Source organism: Monodelphis domestica, chromosome 6 (genome assembly GCF_027887165.1).
Source record: "Monodelphis domestica isolate mMonDom1 chromosome 6, mMonDom1.pri, whole genome shotgun sequence".
NCBI classification, from domain to species: Eukaryota; Metazoa; Chordata; class Mammalia; order Didelphimorphia; family Didelphidae; genus Monodelphis; species Monodelphis domestica.
In genome coordinates this window covers 255,158,860-255,184,387 of record NC_077232.1, presented here as the reverse complement: position 1 = coordinate 255,184,387, position 25,528 = coordinate 255,158,860, and the positions used below count along the sequence as shown (strand labels likewise).

The window sequence follows — 25,528 nt, the reverse complement described above, 5'->3', positions numbered from 1 at the left end:
ATCATTACTTTACTTCAAAGCCCTATTAGAAGGCTAAGTATTTCCTTTCCATTGTAGGAAAAAAATTGGGCCAAGCCACAGCTTGGGGATAAGCGACTCTCGGAGTTGGCTCTCCCCAGCCAATACTGTCTAAGTCCTTCAGTAGTTGCACTGAAGGGATACTCTGGGTTTCCTATCTCACTTTTTGCTCCAGTTCCTCTCTCCAACACACCCTCCCAATTTGAACTCACCTGCACTAAACCCTTCTCCCAGACTGTGCCTACGGCGCTTACCTCTCCCAGCTGTAACCCGGCAGCTCCCCTCCCCTTCCTGGCTCACCAATAGCTTCAGCTTCCTCCTCAGCTTATTAGGTTTCTACCTTTGCTTCCCATCTCGTAGTAGTTCACTCCTGCCGACTCCCTCAGTCCCCTGCACTACTTTCTCGCGCTCCGGGGTCTCCGGGGAGTCTGCGCACGTTTCCCTTCACTCTCGGCTCTCGGGGAGCAGGGACAGAGGCCAGGCACGCGCGTGGGCTCGCGTCCTTCCCCGCCCCTCTGGCTGCGCGTCTGCCCTCCCTCTCTCCATCCCTCCCTCCCCTGCAGCGCCTCCCTCTCTCCGGGAGGGAACCATTGAACTCCGTAGAGGGGCTGCGGGCACCTGGCCAGAGCGGTTCGGGCTGCTCTCCTGCTCCACACTTCTGCCCCCCGAGCGCCAGTAGAGACGGGAACGGGACCCCTGCGACTGGCTGCTCCGCGAGGGAGAAGGGCTGGGGGGGAGAGCGCGCGCTCCTCCGCGGCCCCCGCTGGCTGTCAGCGCAGCTCCTCCCCTCCAACCTGTTCCCCTCGCCGCTGGCTGCCGGCGCCGCTGCTGCCTCCGCCTTGGTAGCGCTCCTCTAGCCCCAACCCTTGTGCATTCCCTGGAGGGCTTCCCCTCCGGCCATGGATTTACTCCTGGCACTGGTGCTAGCGTCCTCGCTCTACCTGCAGGCTGCGGCGGAGTTCGATGGGAGGTAAGTGCACCCCTCTGAATGAAACTGCAGTTTTGAGGACACTGGGGGCTGGGGCCGGGGGAGAAATGTGCCCCTAGCTCACCTATTGGGTCAGGAAGACGTTAGTTAACAGCTTCGGCTGTGATTGGGACCCTAGACCAACCCCAGCTGGGGAAAGAGAAATCAGTCCTTAAAAGTCCCTAGCAGTAGTTTGCAAGCCCTGCCTTCTCCCCGTTGCAGAACCACAGAACGGTAGAGCCACCTGTGCGGGGCAAATAACTTACTGGTGGGGCCGGGGCCACGGGTTGCAGGGCGTCCACCCCTCCCTCTGTTACATCTCTTCTCCCCCGACCCTCGTCCAGTCCCCGCCCCCCAGTCAGGAGAAGAAAGAAGATTATTGACAAGGAAGGGTCACAGACTGTGCACTCTTAACTAAAGGCTGTGCCTTCCTGCCCCAGATAAGAGAGTTCCGAACCAGACGGAGTGAATCTTTTGGTCCGACTCCCTTAGGGCGCCCCCTCCCCCCTCCACTTTTCGCTGGCCGATCTCTACCGTGCGAAGGGCAAACTTCTGAGTTCTTCCCACTAAATCCCTCCAGACCACTACTTGGGCCCCAAGTACACCCCCGCTGGGGACAGGAGGAAGAGCCTGTGGACTCTGGTGTGGTTGCCGCGTCCGCTTGCCCTCTCTGCGCCTTTGAAGAGTTGGAAACTGAGAGCATGCCCCGAAAACCCGCAGAGAAGACCCTGGGACACGGGGTTGGGGCCGGGGCGTGTGTGTTGAGTGCCTGAATAATGCATCTCTCCCCTAGCAGGGACCCGACATCTGCATGCTTTGACAGGTTTGAACAACTCTCCGCTCGCTCCAAGCTGTCACTCAGCCGGGGCGCACTCCTTCCTGCAGGCTGCGCCCTCCCTCCAGCCGGCAGGGAACAGCTGCCGGGCTCTTCAGCAGTTGAAGGCATCGGGAGCCCCTACCTGCTGCTTCTAGGGCAGCAGCGGCGGTGTGGGTTTGTGTGTGCGCTTAGTTACCTCCGGGCAGCCGGCGGACAGATTAAGCTGCTCCCTGGATCTTTATTTCTGGTGGATCAGCTAAGGATGTCTGGCGCCCTGGACTCATCTGCGAGGGTCAGCCAGCCTCCGAGCTCGCTCTCCTTTGACTGATTTAAAACGTTTCTGGAATTGGAAGTCTGCCTCCCGGCTCCTTACTCCTTTTCCAGCTCGCCCCCTAAGGAAACAACCCACACCTGGTTTACCTGTAGTCTTGGAATGAATCTTTCCTGCTCTGGGTTGGCTTTCTTGTTCCTTCTAAGAAATAACAGTCGAAGAGTGATGAGAAAAAAGTGCAGCCACCTGGTCTTTATACGTGGTCTGGGAAAATGGAAAGTTTGGGGACTTTCTGGTGGGACTGTAAAGGGAAAAACATCTCTAGCAGGGGAATGAAACTAAGCATCTTCCCTTTTATTCTATGCACATGCCTGTGGGCATGTATAAACGATTTCAATGCAGTTTTTATGCTGCCAGTTCCAGCTAGGAATTCAAGTATTCATGTGCCCAAGATCTTATGGATTCTTTTTTTAAAAAAAATTAGGAAAAGGCATAACCATGAATTGTTTTATTTCTTTTTGGAAAGGACATCTTAAATCTAGAAAAGAAACCATTAACAACAAAAAGGATCCAAAGGAAGAAGTATATAAAATCAATAGCAATGGATGACCTGTGGCTTCAAATTAACTGTGTCTCCTTAAGGTGTTAAAATATGACAAAATACTTTTCTCTGGTTACTTCTAGCCTTGCACTAATAATATAGGAGCTTATAACGGTACTTGACAATTAAGAGTCTAAAGGTTTTATAAAGCTCTCTTACAGGCCTTATCTCATCTGATCCTTAGAACAACTGGGTTAGCTAAAGGGAAGGAAAATGACTAAATACTTTACAAATGTTATTATTACATTTATTTATCTCTGTCTGTCTCTTACACACACAACTAGTCTAAGGCTGAATTTGAACTCAGGTCTCCTTAATCCTGGCTCTGGACTCTATCCACTGGCCACTTAACTACTAGTAAAGACATACTATTTAGAAATGAGAAAACTGAGACTCTTAATTAACTGAGTTAGTAGAGCTAGGAAGACTAGAACTCAAGTCTTCAGACCTCTTTTCATTTACCCTCAAGCAATCATTCTGTAACCTACCCTGCAGGCCTCTTTCTTACTCTCACACTATATAAAAAGGAAACAGGGAAGATGTTGACACAGAAAAGAAAGCATTGTTTCTTATTGACAAGTCCGTTTTTTCCCAGACAATTATAGTTAAAAATTTTGTAAACTTTTTTGACTTGTTGCTAAGATTTTTTTCCACAAGTGCTTTTGGTTGAGAACTTTTAAAAGGCATCTTTTCAAATCACTTCTATTTTATTCTCACTATATTCAGGGTGAAGAAAGATATTCTCTTGCTTTTCTTATTCCACATTTAAATGAGAAAAAGCACAGGTTATTTTTATTCTTATGCTGGCAAACTTATTTTTGATGTTTAATCATTTATGTAAAATCAGTCCAAGCTTTTGATTTTATCCATGACTGGTAATGGGCCACTGGAAATAAAATGTTAACAACCTCAGCCATCCAATGAGTGGGAGCCGTGGATAGCAAAGATAAATTGGCTTAGCTGATCCTAAAGGAGGGCTGGGAAGTTGGATGGCCAAGTAGATAGAGTGCTGGGCCTGGAGTCAGGAAAACATGTTCAAATTGGCTTCAGATACTTACTAGCCATGTGAGCCCTGGGCAAGTCACTAATCTAACCCTATTTGTCTCAGTTTCTTCAATTGCAAAATGAACTAGAGAAGGAAATGGCAAACCACTCTAATATCTTTACCAAGAAAACCCCACATGAAGTCACATAGTCAGTCACCTCTGAGATGAATAAACAGCAGAGTATATAATCTATTTGGGCTTTTATTTTTACTGTGGGAGCTAGATCATATCAGTAGAAAAGCAAATTCCACTCTCATCCACCTAAAAGTTTAACATTTCTATAGATAAGACAGATTTGGCAGAGAAATAAATGCCATATAATTTCTTTTAAAGTCATAATTAATATTCATTTTTCCCAATTGCAATTTATAATAATTTTAACACACATTTCTGAAATGATGAGATCCAAATTGATCTCGGTTATATATATGATCATGCAAAACACATTTCCACATTGTTCATGTTCTGAGAGAATCGTCCTATAAAACCAAAACCCCCAAATAAAAACACTCATTAATAAAATGAAGTAAAAAATAGTATGCTTCAATCTGCATTCATACTTCATCAGTTATGCCATATCATTTCTAAGAAATTCACGGAGGTATTATTTTTACTCTCCGAATTGTATTTATCTGATTTTTCTCTTCTTTTTTGTAGGTGGCCCAGGCAAATAGTGTCCTCCATTGGACTATGTCGTTATGGTGGTAGAATTGACTGCTGCTGGGGCTGGGCCCGTCAGTCCTGGGGACAGTGTCAGCGTGAGTATCATCACTGCTGGGGCTTTTAGCCACCTAGGAAGAGGGGCTTTTCACAGTTATTAACAGCTTTCACTCTACACAGTGCAGGGCTTATTACTGAACAGGGCTCGGCATGTGCAGGTCTGATGTTAAGTTTTTTGGTACCGTCTCAGGTTCCTTATCTTGCCCTTTCCCAACCTGACCTCCCTTTGTTATGATGCCAATTTTGTTGTTTATTGGGAACCACCCAGAACTTCCCACTTAATTGTCCCTAATATTTCTAGCTTCTGCTTTCTCATCAAACTTGCTTCTCGTTGCTCTAGGCTTCAAGATGGGGCAAGATAATGAGTCTAGACTGTATTTACATTAAATAAACCTTGAACTTGATGACTCTGATAAAATATTTGCCACAGCTGTTATCTAATAAAAGGTGGCCCAATTAGAAAACATGTTTTGCAGTACAATCTGAATAGGTCACCCAACACGACCAACTAAAATTTCATAGTAACTCAAAGAAATACTGATTCCAAATTAATTCTGTTCTGTTTAATCAATGCCATCTAACCTGTGCTCAGTCAACATATTGGTTTCATTTTTTCCACAATCATAAAAAAGGTCAAATCCAGGGGTGTAGCACATGAGCTAAGGAAGGTTCCCCCCACTTACCATACAATTTTTAGAGCTAGGAATCCCCATTCCTAATCTACCAACCCAAGTTATTGAATTGATGATCACAGAATTATTCACCTGAGCACCTTGATCCCTAAGACATCTCCAAGGTGGAAGAGGACTGGACTGGGTATGGCAACCCTGGAAATTGTCAGTGTCAGATTAGTATTTGGTAGCAAATATGCTTTGTAGCCATAGATTAGAAGATAGATCAAGTGAAAGAATGGAAAGCAAGGAGGCCAACATTGAAAAGTAAGAATACCATCTTTGAGGTCTAGAGACAGTGAAGTATTAAAGAAACTAACGTGCATAAAAGCTAGGAGTTTCCATAGCAATTTTAAGCTCTCTGATGATTTCAACTTCATGCCTTTCTTAATTTTCTGTAGAGAAAGAATGATGAGGCTTATTTATTCTGACGGGTCTATTTATTTAGCCTTATTTTGTAGTCTGTTCAAGATATGTAAAAAGTGTGGACAAAGCAGTTGTAATATTACATTCTGTTAATAATTCTGTTATATGGAAATAGAGGGGACAGAGACCCAAAAAGAGGAAAAGTGCTAGGGGATAATTTGTGGTCTTCTTAGAATAGTGTCAGGTGAAGACCCTTTCTCAAGGCTCTGACTTGGAGATGTTAACCTGGGAAGACACTCCATATTAGCAGTAGAAGGGAGGGGCAGCTGGGAGCAACAAAGTCTTCTTCTAGACCTCTATTTCTGGGTGGCCAGCTGGTGCAGTTACTCTCAAGGGGTGGCAATGATTTCCTGTTGTCCTGCTGATAACTCCATTTCCAGGGAACTTCCATTGTGAATCCCAGTGGCAGCTGGATGAATACAGTTCCTCAGCTCCACCCTGAATAAGCAGTAATATTGGCAAGATGCCCAGGAACAAGGGGGTGGGGGAGAGCCTTACTCTGAGGCAAAGTGCCAGCAGGAAAGCAGAGGAGTTAGGAGTACATGTATCTTCAGCTAAAATGTGCTGTTGGAGCATTCTAAGTGGAGAACTCCATGTGCATCTTGGAGAGCCACCACATTCACAATGGAATGCCAGAGGTAGCATCTCCACCTGCTCCACATTTCTTCTTTCCAATGTCCCTTTTACCCTAACTAATTTGGAATTTCTGCACCTGAATTATTTTCAAAGTCCCATTAACAGTCACAGTGACAATGAAAAATCGAAGAATCCATGCTGGTTTTGAGCAAGTCTTTCCATGATAATATAAATATTTATATATATATATGACATATATATATAAATATAAAAATAAATAATAAATAAATAAATAAAATAAATCCCCAGCTACTGGGGATACTATAGCCCAGTGATGATAAACCTTTTGGAGACCAAGTGCCCAAACTGCAACCACCACACTGCATGTGAGCCCCCTGCTTTACCCCAGACAGGGGAGGGAGGAAGCATTCCCATTGGACTGCTAGGCAGAGGGGCTGGTGATGTGAAAAATGACCTCAGGCATGTGTGGAGAGGGAGAAGAAAACAGCCCCTTCCAACACTTGTGCCATAGGTTTGCCAACACAGCTATAGCCCCTAAGAAGAATCTTCAAGAGAGCCAGAAATTATATTCTAACTTTGGTTAATTTTTCTGGTGTGTTCCAAATTTAGTTCCAAATAAATATCATAGTCATAGAAGTTTGAGTTAGAATTCCCTCTGAGGTACACTACTAAGTAGCAATCCATCATTTGCCATGTTCTGGATTTCTGCCACATTTCAGCTACAACCTGCTTGGAATATCTTGTATCCCTTCTGAAGTGTCAGAGGAATGTCTGGGAGCAAGAATGTGGATCAGCCATCAGAATAGCAATAAGACCCAATCATGGTGCTGGGGAAATGTGTACTACCACACCTTATCTTCTTCCATTCTTCTACAGTTGTATATGCATGCATTTATCAATTTGATATTATAGGAGATAAGAATTTGTTCCACCTCATGATTAAAGAATTAGGAACATTGTTTTGAATGTGAAATTCTTAATAATAAAATATTATAGCTAGCATTTATATAGTATTTAAGGTTTGCAAAGCACTTTATAAATATTACCTCATTTGATCCTCACAACAATGCTGGGAGGTAGGTGCTATTATTTTCCAAATAAGGAAACTGAGGCTAAGTGGGGTTTAAGAGACTTGCCCAGTATCTGAGACCAGATTTGAACTCATATCTTCCTGGTTCCAAGTCTACTGCTCAGAATAGGTATTCATCTGGGAATGGGAAGAAGAGAGAAATTATTATAGAAACTTAAGATATTATAATATCTAGTTCTTTTTATATGAAGGAATCATTCTTTTTAAAATTATTCTCCAATCAATCTGTGAACTTTTCTATGTGAGTATTTCCTCCTACAACACTCTCAGGTCATTATCTATTTCTAATGTACCTGTTTCCTTTTTGACTCCTTCCCATAAATTCAGCATCCTTTATTCAAGTGTTGACTTTCCTCATATTCTCTTGACATATCAGGGATACCAGTGAAATATATGCTTGTTAGAGCTGTTGTTAGAGCTGAAAGGGGTCTTAAAGACCATCAAGTTCAGCCCCATCATTTCCACAGATGAGGAAACTCAACCAAGGTCACTCAACAAATAATAACTGAGGCAGGATTTGGACCTAGGTCATTCGGTCTCCCAAATCTAGTGCTCTCTCTCTGATATCATATTGCTATAGCCTGAGGGCACTCCATGAATTGTCCTTTCTCTCTTGTTACCTAAGGAACCACCCCCTTTTTCTTTGTGCACCTATTTCTCCTGTGACTTCCTTTACACCACTGCTGCCTTCTTCCTTGTAATGTGTGGCAACTAGTTCATACACATTACATATCTTTCCATTACCCTTTGCACAGTCCTCAACTTATTTCTTCCAGTGACTGTCATGCTTTTGACTGTTTTCATACCTTTTCCAGAGTCTCCCTTTTTTCATCCTTTCTCTCATTATTCATTTAATTTACATAATTGGACATAATAGAAGGAGGAAGCATATTTTCAAGTTTGACCTTTCTCTCATCATTCTTTCTGCCTCTCAGGACAAACATAATATTTCTAGATGCACAAATATACATATTCATGGATCTAAATAATTATAAACACTACATAATCTATGATTTATGCTCATAGAGGCAACATTAACAAAGACCAGGATTATGTTCAGTTTCACAACTCTCTGAGCATCATAACTTTTCTTATGTTTCTTTGAAAAATATAAAATAACCCTGAAATTCAATGAGTTGCCATCAAAGTATAAAACCACTTTTGGAGAAAGAGGAGCCAAGTAGTTCCTACTTGCATTTATTGGCAGAATTTAAAAAGATAGGGTGGTTAGAGTTATTTTTTTAAGTGACTAAAGATTGATTTTGCTTCATCAGTGGTTTCTTTAAGAATCCCATGCATCTCTTGGACATTTAAAACTAAGGCATAACCACACTAATCGACCCTTTTGGGGATGTTAGAGTCCCATTTGGAAGATTCTCCACTATAATTTATGTGCTCCATAATTATTTGGGGACCCTGATTCTACAGAATTGCCACAGATAGCTTTGAATTTTTTCATTTATTGGAATAATCAAATATGAAAGACATTTTTAGGGAGTCAGAGAATACTCCATATGTGTAGAAAATAGACTATTTGTGAAGAACAAAGTCTTCTGAATGAGGAATTCTTGCTGTTAGCCCTAATGCCTTGTTAGAAGCTATGGAAGTCATTTGACTTTCCAGTTTGGGTTCTAGAAGCAGCAGTAAGGTTGGTAGTATGGAGGGTGTTGGACTTGAACTCAGGGAATCTTGAATTCAAATTCTGTCTCAGATATCGTGGCAAAGTCACCTAAGCTCTTATATCCTCAAATTATTCATCTGTTAAATGGGAATAATAATTTACAGGATTGTTGTGAGAATCAAATAAGAATACATATGAACATCACTTTGCTTGCCTTAAAGTAATGTATGAACACTGACTGTATTCATTTCTGGCCATCTCAAAGGAAGTTTATCTGGAAAAAATTCTTTGAAAACCATTTAAATTTTATATAGCTTTTCTTCCAGACAACTCAAAGTAGTACCATATTTAGTAATGGGATATGTACTTTTGTCTTATAATAGTTAAATCTAATATCAGAGTTTTCCCCATAGAAAAATGTCAGAGATTAGGAAATTTAATTCTTAAAAAAAAAGTGAGAGTCTAAATTTCAGCCAACTTTGTCTGGGTTGCAAGGAAGAGAGGAAGTTGAAGTGCCAAGGTCACTCTATGGAAGATGACTTTGTCCTGTTTTCTCAAAATAGAAATCTAAAAAATCACACTCAGCAGATTCTGATGGGTTCCATGTCCCAGAGCATAGCTGGTTTTTTTTTTTTTTTTGAAGAGACAGATATGATTTGGACATTGGCAAGTCTTTTTTTTTTTTTGGACCTCCAAATTAATGAGAGTCAGATATTGTAAGTGAACACATCACATGTTATTTTTAAGTTTCTAATGTGCTGTCTCATGTTTGTGTCCTAGAGAGCAGGAGTTTTTAAGTACTTTGTTGTGTCCTGAGTCCCATTGACACTCTGATGAAGCCCATGGACTCTTTCTCAGAATAATATTTTCAAACCCATAAAACAGAATACTTGGGTACCCAAATGAAGCCCATTATGTTGAAATACATTTATCAAACAAGTTTGGGGATTCCAGATTAAGAACTCCTCCCTACAGATGGAAATAAAATAAACTTAGCCACCAAGATATCAGAGTTGCTAAGAATCATTTTCCCTACCATCACATCCAACTGGAGTTTCCCATTCAGCCCAGAAGCCTCTGTTCCATCATTATGTCAGGTCTAAGAAGCAATAAAAGAACAAGAAAGATCAGAAAGGCTACTAGAATAGGCAGTCAAAGCTGTCAGTATGTTTCCTGCCCACACCTCTTTCCCGTGCCAACATTACTGCCTCGCCTGCCATGGAACACAAACTTTTGGAGGCATCATGCACTAATAAGACAGTCATGTCTCCTTCTTTCTTGTTATTTTATTTTCATTTGTGTTCCTGACTCATAAGTGATAAGAAAAATGGTATATGGAATACTGGTAATTATCAAATTCATCTGGGATTTACAATCATCAAGTGTTACAGCAGCTTTTATTTAGGTAGTTCATCCTAGAATAGAATACTAGAGTTTGGGAGCTGGAAGAGACCATAGAGATCATCTAATTTCAATTCTTTATTCATAGAAGGAAATTAACATTTAGAAAAGGGAATTATCTGTCCAGGGTCACACAGAGAATATTTGTGATGCAATTTGGAGGTTCATTAAATATGCTGATATTTAATAGTTACAACTGATGGTCACAAAATATTCCTGTTTCTCAATTTGAGCCATTTCTCTGCTTTTAAACTTTTTCAGTATCATGATGCATTTTAACTGTATATTGGTACTCTTTCTGCTTTGTTGACACTGGCTAAAGCTATTCATTCATACTAGAGGAAATGGATTTAAAGTTTGGCTTTGGCATGATCTATAAGTTAAGTGATTTCTCTGGCATATTTAGAGAAAATCATCAGAATACTTAGGCTGTATGTTTTCTTATAGTAATCTCTGACCACAGGATATTTTTTCCTCACAAATTTGGCTATGTATATGGTAGCTATTCTGTATAGAGACCATTGTAGAAATGTGAAAACACACACACACACACACACACACACACACACACACACACATATACACACACATAAGGAATCTGGTACCAGGTTTCAACAGGGCTATTCAATTCCTGGTTTTGGGCTGAGAGTGAGCAATTTGTGGTTTCCAAAGGAAATTATGTGAAATAAGGTGGTTTTGTATCATTTCTTTTCAAGACAAGGCAAAATGTAGGTTTGTTTGTGTTTCACTTGGAGATCTTGGGTTGATTTAAAACATAAACACAGAATGAATCTTTGCTCTGTAAGGTTCTCTTCTCCCCTTCTTAAAAAAACTAACCCAATATTTGCATGAAAATTCTTTGCATCTCATAACTAACGGTTATTTGTCATTAGGATTGTAGGTCATAGATTTAGAGTTTACTCCCTCCATTCTGTAGATGAGGACTCTGAGGTCCTAAAACCTTATGACTCCAAGGCCATCATTCTTTTCCACTCCACCTTCCACTAACCATTATAGGTCAGTGATGAGGCTTCAGTAAAGCTTATGTCAATGTATGAAACCAGTTGAAGTTTGGAAGTTTTTGAAGCTAGAGGAGCAATGTCATTAATATATATTCCAGCTAGAACCAGACATTAAAATTAATATAGCTTGTTATTTCCCAATTACATATAAAAACAATTCCAACATTTGTTTTTTAAAATTTTGAGTCTTAAATTCTCTCCTTCTCTCCCTTCCCCACTCATTGAGAAAGCAAGCAATTTGATATAGATTATACATGTGCAGTCATGCAAAACATTTCCATGTTAGTCATGTTGTGAAAGAAAACACAGACCAAAAAAGAAAAAAAAAGAAGAATTTTAAAAGTATGCTTTGATCTGCATTCAGATTCCATCAGTTCTTTCTCTGGAGGTGGAGAGCATTTTTATCATGGGTCCTTTGGAATTGTCTTGGATCATTGTACTGCTGAGAACAGCTAAGTCAGTCACAGTCGATCATTGGACAATATTATTGTTACTGTGTACACCGTTTTACTTGGTAGAGCCAAAACTTCTTCAAGTGGGCAAGCAACAAACATTTATAAAACTTACTGTTTGCCAGGAACTGTGCTAAGTGCTGAGGCTATAAATGCAACCAAAATGAAAAACAGCCCTTGCCCTCACAGAGCTGACATTCTAATGGAGGAAGGCACCAAATAAAAGGGAGCTATAAGCATGGGAATGGAGGTGGAGAAAAGCTGCGAACAACATCCAGAGTTAGAAGCCCAGCTAAAAGAGGAATGAAGGATGGCCTGCCTGAACCTCTCCTTGAAATGGCAATCTGGAAGGAATCAATCAATGGGGGAAGCGGGTAGCCTAGCAAAGGGAGATTTCCAGGTGAGAAGGAAACCGCAGAGATGAATAATGAGCATATTAAGTAGTAGTTTTCATTTCTATATTGGATAGCCTTTAAGTACATGAAACAATTTCAATTTCACAAATCTATTCAGTAGTAGACAAGTTGGGTTCTATCTATCAAGGATGTGCTGGACGCCGATTATTAAATTCTCAGGGTGAGCATTTACACCCCAGAAATCCTCAAAGCTAAAAATTGGGGCTTCATTTATTGTTTGGTTGAATGTCTAAGAAAATGGTAACAATGCAAATTAAATATAAAAATATGTAATGGATATATGGGTTTTTTCCCGACTCTTACCCATTTACTGGAATTCTTGCTATTCAACATTTTCATTTGTTTAAAAACCAGATTTAGTTAACCTTCTCAACTGGAAAAACAAAAACCAAACAAACAAAAAAGCACAATCCATGAAATTTCTAATTGTCTGCAGAAGATAAAGACATAAGTTTTGAGATGTATATGTGCAAAATATACTTTTTGTTGGATTATTACTTTGATTTTTAGAGATCACTTTACAAGTTGTAAGTTGTGACCTGATATTTATCACAGAACTTCCTTGTAGAGATCACACTTAGTTGTCCCTCAATTAGGAAATGGTTGAACAAATTGTAGTGTACTATGGTGATGGAATACTATTGTGCTGTAACAAATGATGACCCGGAGGATTTCTATATGAACTGGGAAAACCTCAATGAACTGATGCAGAGTGAAATGAACAGAACCAGGAGAACATTGTACACAGAAAGGGAAACAGTGTGGAACAATTCAATGTAATGGACTTTGCTACAACAAGCCAGGACACTCCTGAAGGACTTATGGGAAAGAATGCTAACCACATTGAGAGAAAGAACGATGGGAGTAGAAATGCAAAAGAAAAACATGTGATATCACTATATGTGATTTGGAGTTTTGGCTTTAAAAAATTGCTCTATAGCAAAAATGAACAATATGGAAATATGTATCAAATGATAACATTTGTAAACCCCAGCGGAACTGCTTGTCTGCTCTGGAAGGGGGGAGGAAAGAAGGGAGAGAAAGAAAATGAATCATTTAAGTATAGAAAATGTTTCAAAATAATTAATTTTTTAAAAAAATACATCCTTAGTTTTAAAATGCAAGTAAACAACAATACACATGTTTGACAAATTCCGAAGTTTGCTCATTTGTCATCAACAACTGTAGTCACAGTATTTGAAATGCTATTTAACCTTTCACAATTGCTCCCATCTCAGGGATAATCCTGATTATCAAGGGCAATCTTACATTCCAGAGCCCCATTAAGACCTGTTAATACACAGATGCTCCCAGTATTCTCTGCTCCAATTCTGAGAATGCAAATGTGAAGTCTCATCATTTCTTAAGGATATGGGTAAAGATCAGTCCTTTAATTGAGGCATTCTTAATCTTTTCTCTGTGCATGTGATGCTATAGTAGCTCAGTGGATAAAGTCCTGGACTTGGGAGAAGGATGGCCTGAGTTCAGATCCACCCCAGATGACTCTATCTGTATAATCCTTAGCAAGTCACTTCTTTTCATGGCCTCAGTTTCCCCAACTGTCAAACATAGATAATAACAGTATGTACCTCACAGGATTTTTGTGAGCATCAAATTAGAAGACCCATATAAAAGTACTTTGCAAACCTCAGTATTAAACTCGGGCAGTCTAGTAAAGCTTTTGGATCTTTTTTTTTCAAAATAATATTTATAAATTCATTTTTTAACTCTAGGATTATAATGGAAACCAATTATATTGAAATATAGTTATTTTTTCATTTTTAAATGTATTATTTACTTTTAACATATTTAAAATTTGAGTTTTAAATTCTCTCTCCCAACTGACCCCACCCATTTAGAAGTTAAGAAATGTGATATCAAGTATACATGTGAAATAATGCAAAATATATTTCCATATTAGCCATATTTCAAAAAAAAGGTAAAAAAAGTGAAAACATTTTATATCATTTGGCATTCAGACTCCATCAATTCTTTCTCTAGAAGTAGAAAAGCACATTTTTCATTGTACATCTTTTGAAATTGTCTTGGATCATTGAATTGATCAGAACAGCTAAGTTTTTCACAGTTGATCATTGTTACGATATTGCTGTTACTATATACAATGTTCTCTTGGTTCATTTGATTTTTACTTCATTTTGAATCATTTCATATGTCTGGGACAGGGTAAAAATTCAGGTAGAAATATGGCAGAAACTACAAAAATTTCAGAGAATTTAATGGAATCTCAAAAGTATTTTTGCCAAAGAACCAAAAATATGAAGGTCTGATTTAATTGTTGGATCAATTGAACAGAATTTCTGTGTGAAGAGAAGAGAAGGAGAACTGCCAGTGGAAAGAGTCCTTCCTACCTGACCACTGTCTTTAAGATGGAACAACTATTGATAAGAGGAATGCCCTTTAGGTATCATCACTAAAGTCCATTCCATTTATCTCAGTAGTGCCTAGCAAGAATCCCACTGTATTTTCAGGAAGCTACAGAGATCCTTTTGGCAGAAAGTGAGAAGTTAGCATCTTTTATCATTACCCATCTGCTTTCTTCTCCCCAAAAAGACATCTGGCTAACATAGTAGGATTGCATGAAACTTGTCTACCTGCCAGGACCTCCCCTCCCTTCTCAGCGTTCTTGCCCACAAGCTGTCTCCTTCTCTCAAGAATATTGTATATTAGGACTTCCCTAGTAGTACTTAACAGGTTCTTCAAGAAACTATTTAATCCATGGATCATGGAGCATCTTAGCCAGTGAATACATTTTTTGAAATTATAGTGTGTCTTTTTATTTCTTATAGTCATGCACCTTCCTAAGGGGATTGTGAAAAAAATCTGAAATTTCAATAAGTTAATTTGAAGCATGTAGAAATGGCTAAATTGTTTTAATTCCAAAATGTTTTTGAGGTGCCCATTAAAAGAAGGAAACTGGACTCCTTTGTTCTTATCATCAACTTTGTTAAAAATGAATAAAAGCAAATACAACAAAGATCCAGTGTAGAATTGGTCATGTCAGTGGCTCATAACTGACAGACCTACTGAAATGAAAAGGTGATTATGAGTCTTGCAAATATGTTGGCTAAAGACCAGCCAATCAATCATAGGGATAATCAAATGAGATAATATGTGTAAAGTATCTTTCAAACTTAAAGGGCTATATAGATGTTAGCCACTATTATATCTTATAAAATTATATCTTCCATAAGTAATTAAGAATACTTATACAGTAGGATCTCATTTTATAAGGCCAATACGCTCCAAGAACCTTTTTGTAAGTTGAAAATCGCTCATAATAGAGAACCCCATTATTTAATAAGTATTCTTATAGAAAAATACCTTGGCACTTTACAACTTTTCTTAGGCTTATCAGAGCTACCAGCACCACTGCTCTTATACTTTGGGGCCATTATTAATTACTAAATATCGTTAATGAAACAAAATGAAGCATTGCTCTGACTCGGACGTGATTTGTTATAAGTGAGAACTTGGGACAAAGACTGATGTGGGAGCTAATGTTTGGCACAAAACAAAGCAATGACTCACACTAATACTTGTAAGAAGGAGAATGAGCTTGATTGGGCTAACTCCTAAGACACTTTATAAGCAGCTTGGGGAAATGGCACAGATTTAGCATGTAATTAAAATTGTTTATTTTATGTATTTTTCTGCTTTTATTTTTTTCAATTGCCAGTCACATACGCCTGAATGTGAATGTTTTGAGTTTGCATAAAACAAGGTCCTACTTTTAGCAATACAGGTCACCATTTCTCCATAGCTTCATGAGATTGTGTGAATGACTGTGACATTACTTTGTGGTCAGCCTTGGAGTGAGGTTTTGTGTTTACACACACACACACACATGTTCTACATAGGTTTTCCCAGTGAAATAGACAACTAGATACTTTTAAACTTCCACTAAGGCTCTGTTCTGCTGCCTCATTGTGGCATGGAGATAGAATTGAGTTCTCAAAGGTTTTGCCAATGACCTGTAATTGATAAACCCATTGAGATGTTTTCATCTTTGAATATGAACCTTGGCAAACCTATTAACCAAAGACCAACTAACTAATCAATCAACAAATATTTGTTAAACATCCATTCTGTGCCAGGCACTGTGTCAGGTGCTAGAGATACAAAGACAAGAATTAAATAGCCTCTTCCATTCAATTGGGAGAAGTAACTTATACATATTTAATATATCCAAATATACAAAGTAATTAATTATGTGTGTGTGTGTGAATGCTACAAGTTAGAGCAGGAAAAGCTTCACTATGTTGGAGATAACATTTGGTCCGAGTTTTGGAAGTGACTTGGGATTCTATGAGTACACTCTAGACATTAGGAATACCAAAAGGAAGGCATGGAGATGAAGTGTCATATGTGAGGAAAAACAAATAAATTAGTTTGTCTGGACCAAAGAATGAGGTGAAAGAGTAACAGAAACAAGCCTGGAAAGGTAGATTGAATCCAGATTGTGAAAGACTTGAAATGTCAAGCAGAGGTAACTCTAGGGAGCTTGGTGGAGTTTACTGAGCAGAGGAGTGATATTGTCTGGCTTTTGCTTTTTAGGGATATCATTTTGGCAGCCATCTGGAAGACAGATAGGAGAAGGGAGAACCCTGAGGCAATTAGAAGGGAATTGCATTCAAATTTGGCTTCAGACACTTCCTAGCTGTGTGACCCTGGGCAAATCACCTAACCTCAATTGTCTACCCCTTACCACTCTTCTGCCTTGGAATTTATACTTACTATCAATTCTAAGACAGAAGGTAAGGGATTGTTTTGTTGTTGTGATTTTTTCAAAGAAGGCTATTGTTGTAGTCCAAGCAAGAGGCCCTAAGAACTTTACTGTTGAGTAGTGGTGGGGGAATAGAAGGAAAGGATCCAACCTGACTAAATTGCTAGAGGTATGTGACTAGAAAGTTAGCTACATCCAACTCCAGATGGAGAGAGATTCAAAACATATTTTGGGAGGACTTGACTATTGTGGGAATTTGTTTTGCTTAGAGGTTTGGTTTTTGTTTCTTTCTCAATGGGTGGGAGAGGTGGAGCTGGGAGGGAGAGATTCACAACTGAAAAGTAAAATGAATTTTTTAAAATGAGGACAGAAGATTAGCTACTAGGAAGTTGATTTTTTTTGGCTGAAGAAATTCACATAGACCATCTACTAAGGCATAATGAGATTATGACATGCTTGAATGAAATAACCGAAGTGGATGAAATTGTGGCTAGTTTGAAGCATTAAACAAATATGTAGAGGAGAAATCTTGGGTGACAAGGGAAGTACAGCTTTCAGATCAATAAATTATTTGATGATCCTTAAGAGATGACCTGAACATAGGCACATGGAATTATATTTAAAAGTTTCCTAGGACTTTAAAAAATCCTGTTTATTATAAGGATGACTTAAAAATTTTTTTTATTTAGAATATTTTTCCATGATCCCATGATTCATCATTCCCCCCACTCTATCTTCTCTCTCCCCAAAGCCTACAAGCAATTCTACTGGGTTATATATGTATCATTGTTCAACATCTATTTCCATGATATTCATATTTGTGGTAGAGTGATCTTTTAGCATCAAAACCCTAATCATAACCCCATCATACTATGTGATCCAGCATTTATTTTTCTAGTGCATTTCTGGTTCCACAGTTCTTTCTCTGGATGTGGATAGCATTCTCACAAATTCCTCTGAATTGTCCTAGATTATTGCATTGCTGCTAGTAGAAAAGTCTGTTACATTATATTGTACAATGTTTTCCTGGTTTTGCTCCTTTCACTCTCCATCAATTCTTGGAGGTCTTTCCAGTTCACATGGAATTCCTCCATTTCTTTATTCCTTTCAGCACAATATTATTTCATCACCATCATATACCACAATTTATTCAGCCATTCCCCAATCAATGGACGCACCCTCATTTTCCAGTTTTTTGCTACCACAAAGAGCACAGCTATGAATATTTTTTGTACAAGTCTTTTTCCTTATTTTCTCTATTAACTGAGGTATGGCTGGATCAAAGGGCAGGCATTCTTTTAAAGCTCTTTGCGCATAGTTCCAAATTGCCTTCCAGAATGATTAGATGAATTCACAACTCCACCAGCAATGTATTAGTTTCCCAATTTTGCCACATCCCCTCCAACATTTATGATTTTCCTTTGCTGCCATATTGGGCATTTTGCTAGGTGTGAGGTGTTTTAATTTGCATTTCTCTAATCAGGAGGGATTTAGAATACTTTTTCATGTGCTTATTGATAGTTTTGATTTCAAAGGATAACTTTAAAAACAACTTGCTACATTCTTTATATTAGTACATATTTTACCATATAACAATTGCTCTAATAGAGAGAAGGAACAGATCTGTGATTTCCTTGATAAAGGAAACTCCAAGATGAGGAAACTCCCTCTACTAATGTAGATTGGCACTTTCTCTGTAGCTTAATGTTTTGAGAGTTGCCCAGAGCATTGAGAGATGAACTGATTTGCAGTCACACAGCCATTACATGTCAGAAGAGAGACTTGAACTCATTTGTTTCCAGTTCTAAGGCCAGCTCTCCATCAAATATGGCATGAAGCTTTTCATAATTATAATAGTTACTAATAAATTTTTTTAACTTAAACTTTACATTTTATATGCATTTATTTTCTCTCCCTCATTCTAATTGAAAAATGAAAAAAAAATCCTCATAACAAATACACATAGCCCAGCAAAACAAATTCACGTATTTATCATATTGGATAATGTATGTCTTATTCTGCTTTTTTAGTTCATCTCCTCTCTAATAAATGGTAGGTAGTAGCATGCTTCATCTCTGGTCCTTTGGAATCATGGGTTATCATTGCATTATTCAGAGTTCTAAAATCTTTCAAAGCTGTTTTTCTGTATAATGTCATATAAATTCTTCTCCTAGCTCTGTTCATATCTCAATAAACCAGTTCACTGAGGTCTTCCCAGTTTCCTCTGAAACTATCCATTTGATCATGTCTCATGCCTCAGAAATATTCTTTTATATTCATATGCTACAATTTGTCTATTCCCCAAAAAGTAGGCACTCCTTTAGTTTTCCAGTTTTTTTACCACCCACAAAAAGTGCCTTTATAAAAAATTTTCCTATATGCACATCTTTCTTTCATTTTTCTTTAATCTTTTTGGTATTTAACCTAATAATGGTATTGCTGGGTCAAAGCATCATATAGTTTGATGATTTGTGGAACATAGTTTCACACTATTTTCTGAAATGACTAGACAAATTCATAGTTCCATTATTTTCCTAAAATTCTTCCAACATTTGACTTATTCTGTTTTTGTCATCTTTCCCTATATGTTGGTATGAAGTGGAGCTTGAGTTGCTTTAATTTTCATCCTTATAATAATTATTTGGAGCATGTTTTCCTATGGTTGGTGATAGCTTGAATTTCTGCCTTTGAAAATTGCAAATTAATATCCTTTGACTATCAATTAAAGAATTGCTTTCTTATTTTTTAATGGTTCTTGTACTTATAAATTTGGATCAATTCCTTGGATATTATAGATATGAAACCTCTATTAGAGAAACTAGCCCAGCTAAGTGTTTTGCTCCTATTTATAACTGCATTGGTTTTGTGTAAAAAATTATCCTCTCTGATCCTCTCTACTCACTTGGTCATGAACTCTTCCTCTTACCATAGATCAAAATGGTAATTTCTTCTTTGTGCTTTAATTTCCTAGTAATGTCAACCTTTTATGCCCAACTCATTGATCCATTTGGAGTTTATCTTGCTGTCTAGTTCTAGAAGCTGATCCATATCTAATTTGTCCTAGACTATTTTCCAGTTTTCATAGCACTTTTTTTTCCTATCATATACTGAGTCATTGCCCCAGTAACTAGGATTGTTTGGTTTATGTAATTTTATACTATTATGTCTCTTTGCTTCCATATAATTGGACACCTAATTTATTCCACTGATTGATCTAGCTACATTTTAACCAATATTTCATAAATATTTTCTACAATAAACAGAAAAGACTACGTAATAATAAAGATGTATGTTATGCAAAGGGCAGCAAGGTGGCATAGTGGAAAGAATGCTGGTCCTAAAAATAAGGAAGACCTAAGTTCAAATCTATCCTCAAAAACTTACTAGCTGTGTGACCCTGGGCAATTTACTTAACCTTGTTTGTCAGTTTCTTAATCTATAAAATGATCTGGAGAAGGAAATGGCAAACCACTCCAGTATTTTTGCCAAAAAAAAATCCCAAAAGAGATCATAGTCAGACACTACTGAAAAGAGCTATACAACAAGTGCCATGCAAGTGAATTGTGAAGTTAATTTTCAAATATTGACAATCACATATATTCATATTTTGTTTCATTTAATGTTCTGAAATATAATAACTGAAACAGCAGTCCTAAACATTTACCTTGGTTGCAAAAGGCACTGTTTAGTGAACTGAATGGTTTTTATTGCCAATAACAATGGAGTAAAGTATTTATCAGGATTTCACTTGGTCTGTGATCTAATCAATATTCATTCTCACTTCAGTGGTACAGTTTACATCCCATCAATCCCAATCCTTTTCAAGCTAGGAGATGTACCCATTGTGCTAGCAGCCTGACTCCCAGCAGAAACGGGTCTTCACATTGTGTGGATATCATTGCAGTGTGCGAATTGTCTACCTCATTTGACAAACTACATAAACAACCTGTCCTCTTTTTGATTAGTGCATCTCTTTGATGATACATTTTGCCCTATTTTTTGCAGGCAGTTCTTTACTGGTAATATGCAACAGTCTATTTTTGCTTGCCATACAGCTTTCCACTGCCCCCTGGGTCATCTGCAATTTTGTTGCTTTGAAGATTGTAGTATCTGATGATTCACAGCTATATAGCATCACCCAAGTAGTACTGATGTTAAAATGTTGGGTTTTTATTTCAGGGAGCAGCTTGGAGTCATTGAAAGGATTGTATAGTTTCTGAACTGTAATCTTGCCCTCTCATTTCCTTTTGTTTAATTCTGGGACCATAGATCATCTATGCTATCTGCTCAGTATATCACAGAATCTCAATGTTGGAAGAGACCTTAGAGGCCAATTAATCAATTCATGAATGAACAAGTCATTGCAACAAGCTGAACATTCAGGGATTAAGAATCCACTATTCCCCACCTCCAAACCACCTTTAGATGACTCAGGTTGTTGAGTTTTGTTCCCCACCTCACCCAGGTCAAACCCTAAATGTTCTTCTTTGTGTCTGCCACCAATTTTGTTTACTCTCAGTTCTGCTCTCTGGGTCTAGGCAGAATAAGCCTAATCCCTTGACAACTGTCATGTCCCTCTGACTATATTCCTGTTCATCCTCAGTTCTTTCCACTATGCCTTATATGGTGTCAGCTCTATGAGGCCATTCAGTCTCCTACTTATCTTCCTCTGGACAGCCTCCATGTTATCATCATCCATCCTAATATGTGGCACCCCAACACTGAATGAAATAGTCCCTATGTGTCCTGACCAGGCAGAGAATAAGAGTACAATCACCTCATTGTCCCTAATCCCCGTCTTTCTTTTAACGTAGCCAAAGATCTTGTTAATTTTTTTGATCACCATCACACTGCTGAGTCCCATTGAGCTTGCCACCTTTTTTGAATGAATGACTATGTACATAATAATACCTCCTTCATCTCAAATTTGAAAAGTTATAATCTGTACTTAAGTGTAAGACTCATGTGGATTTCAAGTTATTGAACCAATTCCAAATCCATCTAACTATAAGTTATCTAGCTTACATCTCTCTATTTTTTCCACAAAAATATGAGATATTTTCCCAGTTTTTTTTTTTTTGGTGAAAATGTAAGTAAACGATAACTACAGCATTATAGTAATCTGGTGTGGTCAGCCTACCAAAAAATGAAATTAGGCCATCCTAACAGGACCCTTTATTGAAGCCAGATTGGGTTTTTTGTGATCACTGCCTCCTTTTCAGTAGGCATTCCAGAATTTTAACAGACATTAAAATTGGCTTTATAACTTAACTGGTTAATAATGTGAATACACCATTCTATTCTTTATGATTTTTCAAAGATCACGTGTGGGTGTTCTTTCAGTACAAAAGGATATCATTTATCTGACATGAACTCATCAGAGGTAGCTGGTTGCACGCATAATATCTTGGGTATCACTTTGCATCAATATTTCTTGTTCTGTCCTTTCTAGCTCCACAGGGCTTCAATGGAAAGCGGATGTATATACTGGTGAACTGACTTTATAAGTTTACCATCAAATTGTCTATCAGAGACTAGACAATAAACATTTGTCATTTCTTTGGTTTTCCTGTAAGAATTCTGAGGTTAGAATGAGGTAGATGGGTGGAGCCAAGATGGCAGAGTACAGCAGAAAGGCTCAAAGTCAGCATGAGAATGGGGTAAATTATATAACAAAGAGGTGTGAAAAATTATTATGGAGAGGAGAAGATGAGGGTGGTAATGGACAATGCTTAAACTTTACTCTCATCATAACTGGCTCAGAGAGGGAAAAACAAATATACTCATTGGGGTATAGAATTCTATCTTGCTCTACAGAGAAATAGAAAGAGAATAAGACAAGGGAAGGGGGAAGTAATTGGAGGGAGAGGAAAGTGGGAGTGATAAAAAGCAAAACACTGGTGAGGAGAAATGAAGTGAAAAGTAATAGAACAGGATCAAAGGGGAAAATAAGATGGAGAGCAATACACAGTAATCATAACTATGAATGTAAATGGGATGAACTCACCCATGAAACAGAAGTGGATAGCAGAGTGGATTAAAACCAGAATCCTACTATATTCTGTTTATAAGAAACACATTTGAGTCAGATACATACAGATTAACAGCAAAAGACTGGAGCAGAATTTATTATGCATCATCTAAAGTAAAAAAAGCAGGACTAGTAATCGTGATATCAGACAAAGCTAAAGTAAAAATTGATCTGATTAAAAGAGATGGAAGGAAATTATATTTTGCTAAAGGAACTCTGAGGCTGAATGCTTTTAAGTATTCTTGAGTGTCATTTGGAAGGCTTTTCAGTGTTCAGGCAACCGATTGAATCAGTACATTGCTCTCTATTAATGGAGAGCATCTGAAGGGCCTATAAGAAATGCATCTTGCATTTAGACTTTATATTGGACATCATCCATGATGGCAACAAAGGCCTTTGGGCATCAATCTGCCTGTTTTATACATCACTCAATGTTAATATTCAAAGGATTATCAAACAAGGTTTATCTGTTGCATCCATCTAGGAATCTTGCATGATTTTAACACTTGGATGGGAAATGGCTTATTGGAGGAGAGCCTAGGGCAACATTTGGCTTTACTTGAATCAAATGATTTTTTTTCATAGTCAACAAACAATCATAACATTGGGTTCTGATAGTCTTTTCAGCCATAGTTCAGTCAATGTTGTGACTGGAAAGATGTGCTCTGTTATACAACATTCTTTGTGAAAACCTTCCTTCCTGTTCACTTCTTCTGTTTGCCTTTAATACGTATGTGTAAGTCATTATCATAAAGATTTTGTAGAAGTAAGAAAATAATTCCCAACCGAATCTCCAAATTAAGAAGGATGCCCATCATAGCCATGTCTTCACTCCTCTGCAGACTGTACTTATGACTCTATATCCTCTTTGGCTCAACCATTTATGTGCTGTCTTCTCTGGCTAGAATGTAAATTCCTAAGGGTACGGACTATCTTTGCTTGTATTTGTCCTTAGCACTGAGCCTAGCTCATAGTAAATGTCTGTTTATTTGATTAATTTCCACATTCCAGTGGTGATTGACCCATGATTTTTACTCATTATTTGAATTCTTCCTCCTTTTAAGATATCTTGAAAACTGATCCCTTCAGTGCCATCAAAACCATATCATCTCCAGCATGGACTTGCTTTGTATATACTTGTCTGGTTCCAGTAACTTTCCCCATCATAATTTAAAAATACTATTTCTACTTCTTAGTGCCTCAGTATATACCAGTAATCTTGAGATTAGTGCCCAACACTTTCCCTGACAAAGAAAAGTGTTGATAGATCTTTTCTAATGTCCATCTCTTTGTTACCCTTCTTGGAGTTTAATCTTTTAATACTTTTGCAATGATCTGGCTTTAACTGGGTTTCCATCAGGCTTCCTATGAAAATGGGCTTTTTCAATCCCTATCCCCATCCCCTACTCTTTTACAAAGTGTTACTGCTCATAATTTTCACCTTTTTCCTCCTTTGCAAAGGAATCAGTGTTCTAAACCAAGGTTGCTGTTTTGATTGCCTTATCTCTGCCTGGAAAGAGATTAAGTGTCTGCAGGCTAAGGTGGTTTCTGAGCTTTGTTGCTTTCCTGGTTGTGGGGATTGCTTTTTGTTAGATGACCTTAGGAAATGTTAGACCCTAGGAAAGGAGGATGAATTTTATTGATATTTATTCCTTTGTTCTTTTCCATTTGTGTGTATGCATGTGGGGGGCAGTTGGGTGTTCATTAGCTTATTTGCCCAGCTGTATTTACTAGCTGTATGACCTTGGCAAGTCATTCAACCTCTTTCTTTCTGCCTCAGTTTCCTTAACTATAAAATAGGGATAATATCACATCCCTCCCAGGGTTAATATGAAGATCAAATGAGATGAAGCAAAATTTGTAAAACACAAGATTCTCACAGTGCCTGGCACATAGTAAATGCTTAATAAATCAATCTCCTGATTTACATTATTCAGGTCATAATTATCTTAGTTGCATGCCATATTTTCTCATCATTTTTAGCTTTTTTTCTAATTTGGTATTTATTTTTATCTTGGCTCCAACAAGCCACCAGTCTGACTCCTTATGGACAACTGGTTCAGAAATATTTTTCCCTCTTAGTGGCCCTGGCTAACTCCTGTCAATATGTAATCCATTTTTATTTCTGTGTGTGTGTGTGTGTGTGAGAGAGAGAGAGAGAGAGAGAGAGAGAGACAGAGAGAGAGAGAGAGAGAGAGAGAGAGAGAGAGAGAGAGAGAGACAGAGAGAGAGAGAGAGAGAGAGAGAGAGAGAGAGACAGAGAGAGAGAGAGAGAGAGAGAGAGACAAACAACATCAAAATGATACTGGCCACATTTTTGTTTGGTGCTTGTCTTCTCAAGTGCCTTCTCACATCTTGAAGAAAGTATTGGTGATCTATAGTTATTGGCCTTCCTTGTAAACTTTGACCTCCTTTATTTCTTAATCCTCAGCCACATCTTCCAATGCATTTTCCCCTCTTCTCCTTTGTCCAACTTCTCATTAAAATCAGAGTTGTTTGTTGTTTCTGAAATCAGGGTTTTAAAATATATGTTGTTTCCTTTTGAATAGCTTTTTTAAGGACATCACTGAATTTTTCTGTCTTTATCTTCTGCCACAAATATTTGTTTGTAGACTGC

At 38.2% G+C, this 25,528-nt stretch overlaps 1 protein-coding gene across 4 annotated transcripts in view; it reads left to right on the top strand.

The window, feature by feature from the left end:
• Positions 1 to 378: 378 nt before the first annotated feature.
• The window catches only part of NPNT (nephronectin), a 123,192-nt gene continuing 98,042 nt past the window's right edge, over positions 379 to 25,528 (top strand). For 3 of the 4 annotated variants that reach the window (XM_007495837.3, XM_001367090.5, XM_007495836.3), the window contains exons 1-2: positions 380 to 988; positions 4,378 to 4,478. In XM_007495837.3, the coding sequence (XP_007495899.1) occupies positions 918 to 988; positions 4,378 to 4,478 (172 nt within the window). In that variant the 5' untranslated portion in view covers positions 380 to 917. Of the gene's footprint in view, positions 989 to 4,377; positions 4,479 to 25,528 lie in introns of all 4 variants that reach the window. The other variant, XM_007495835.3, reaches the window with a different exon arrangement.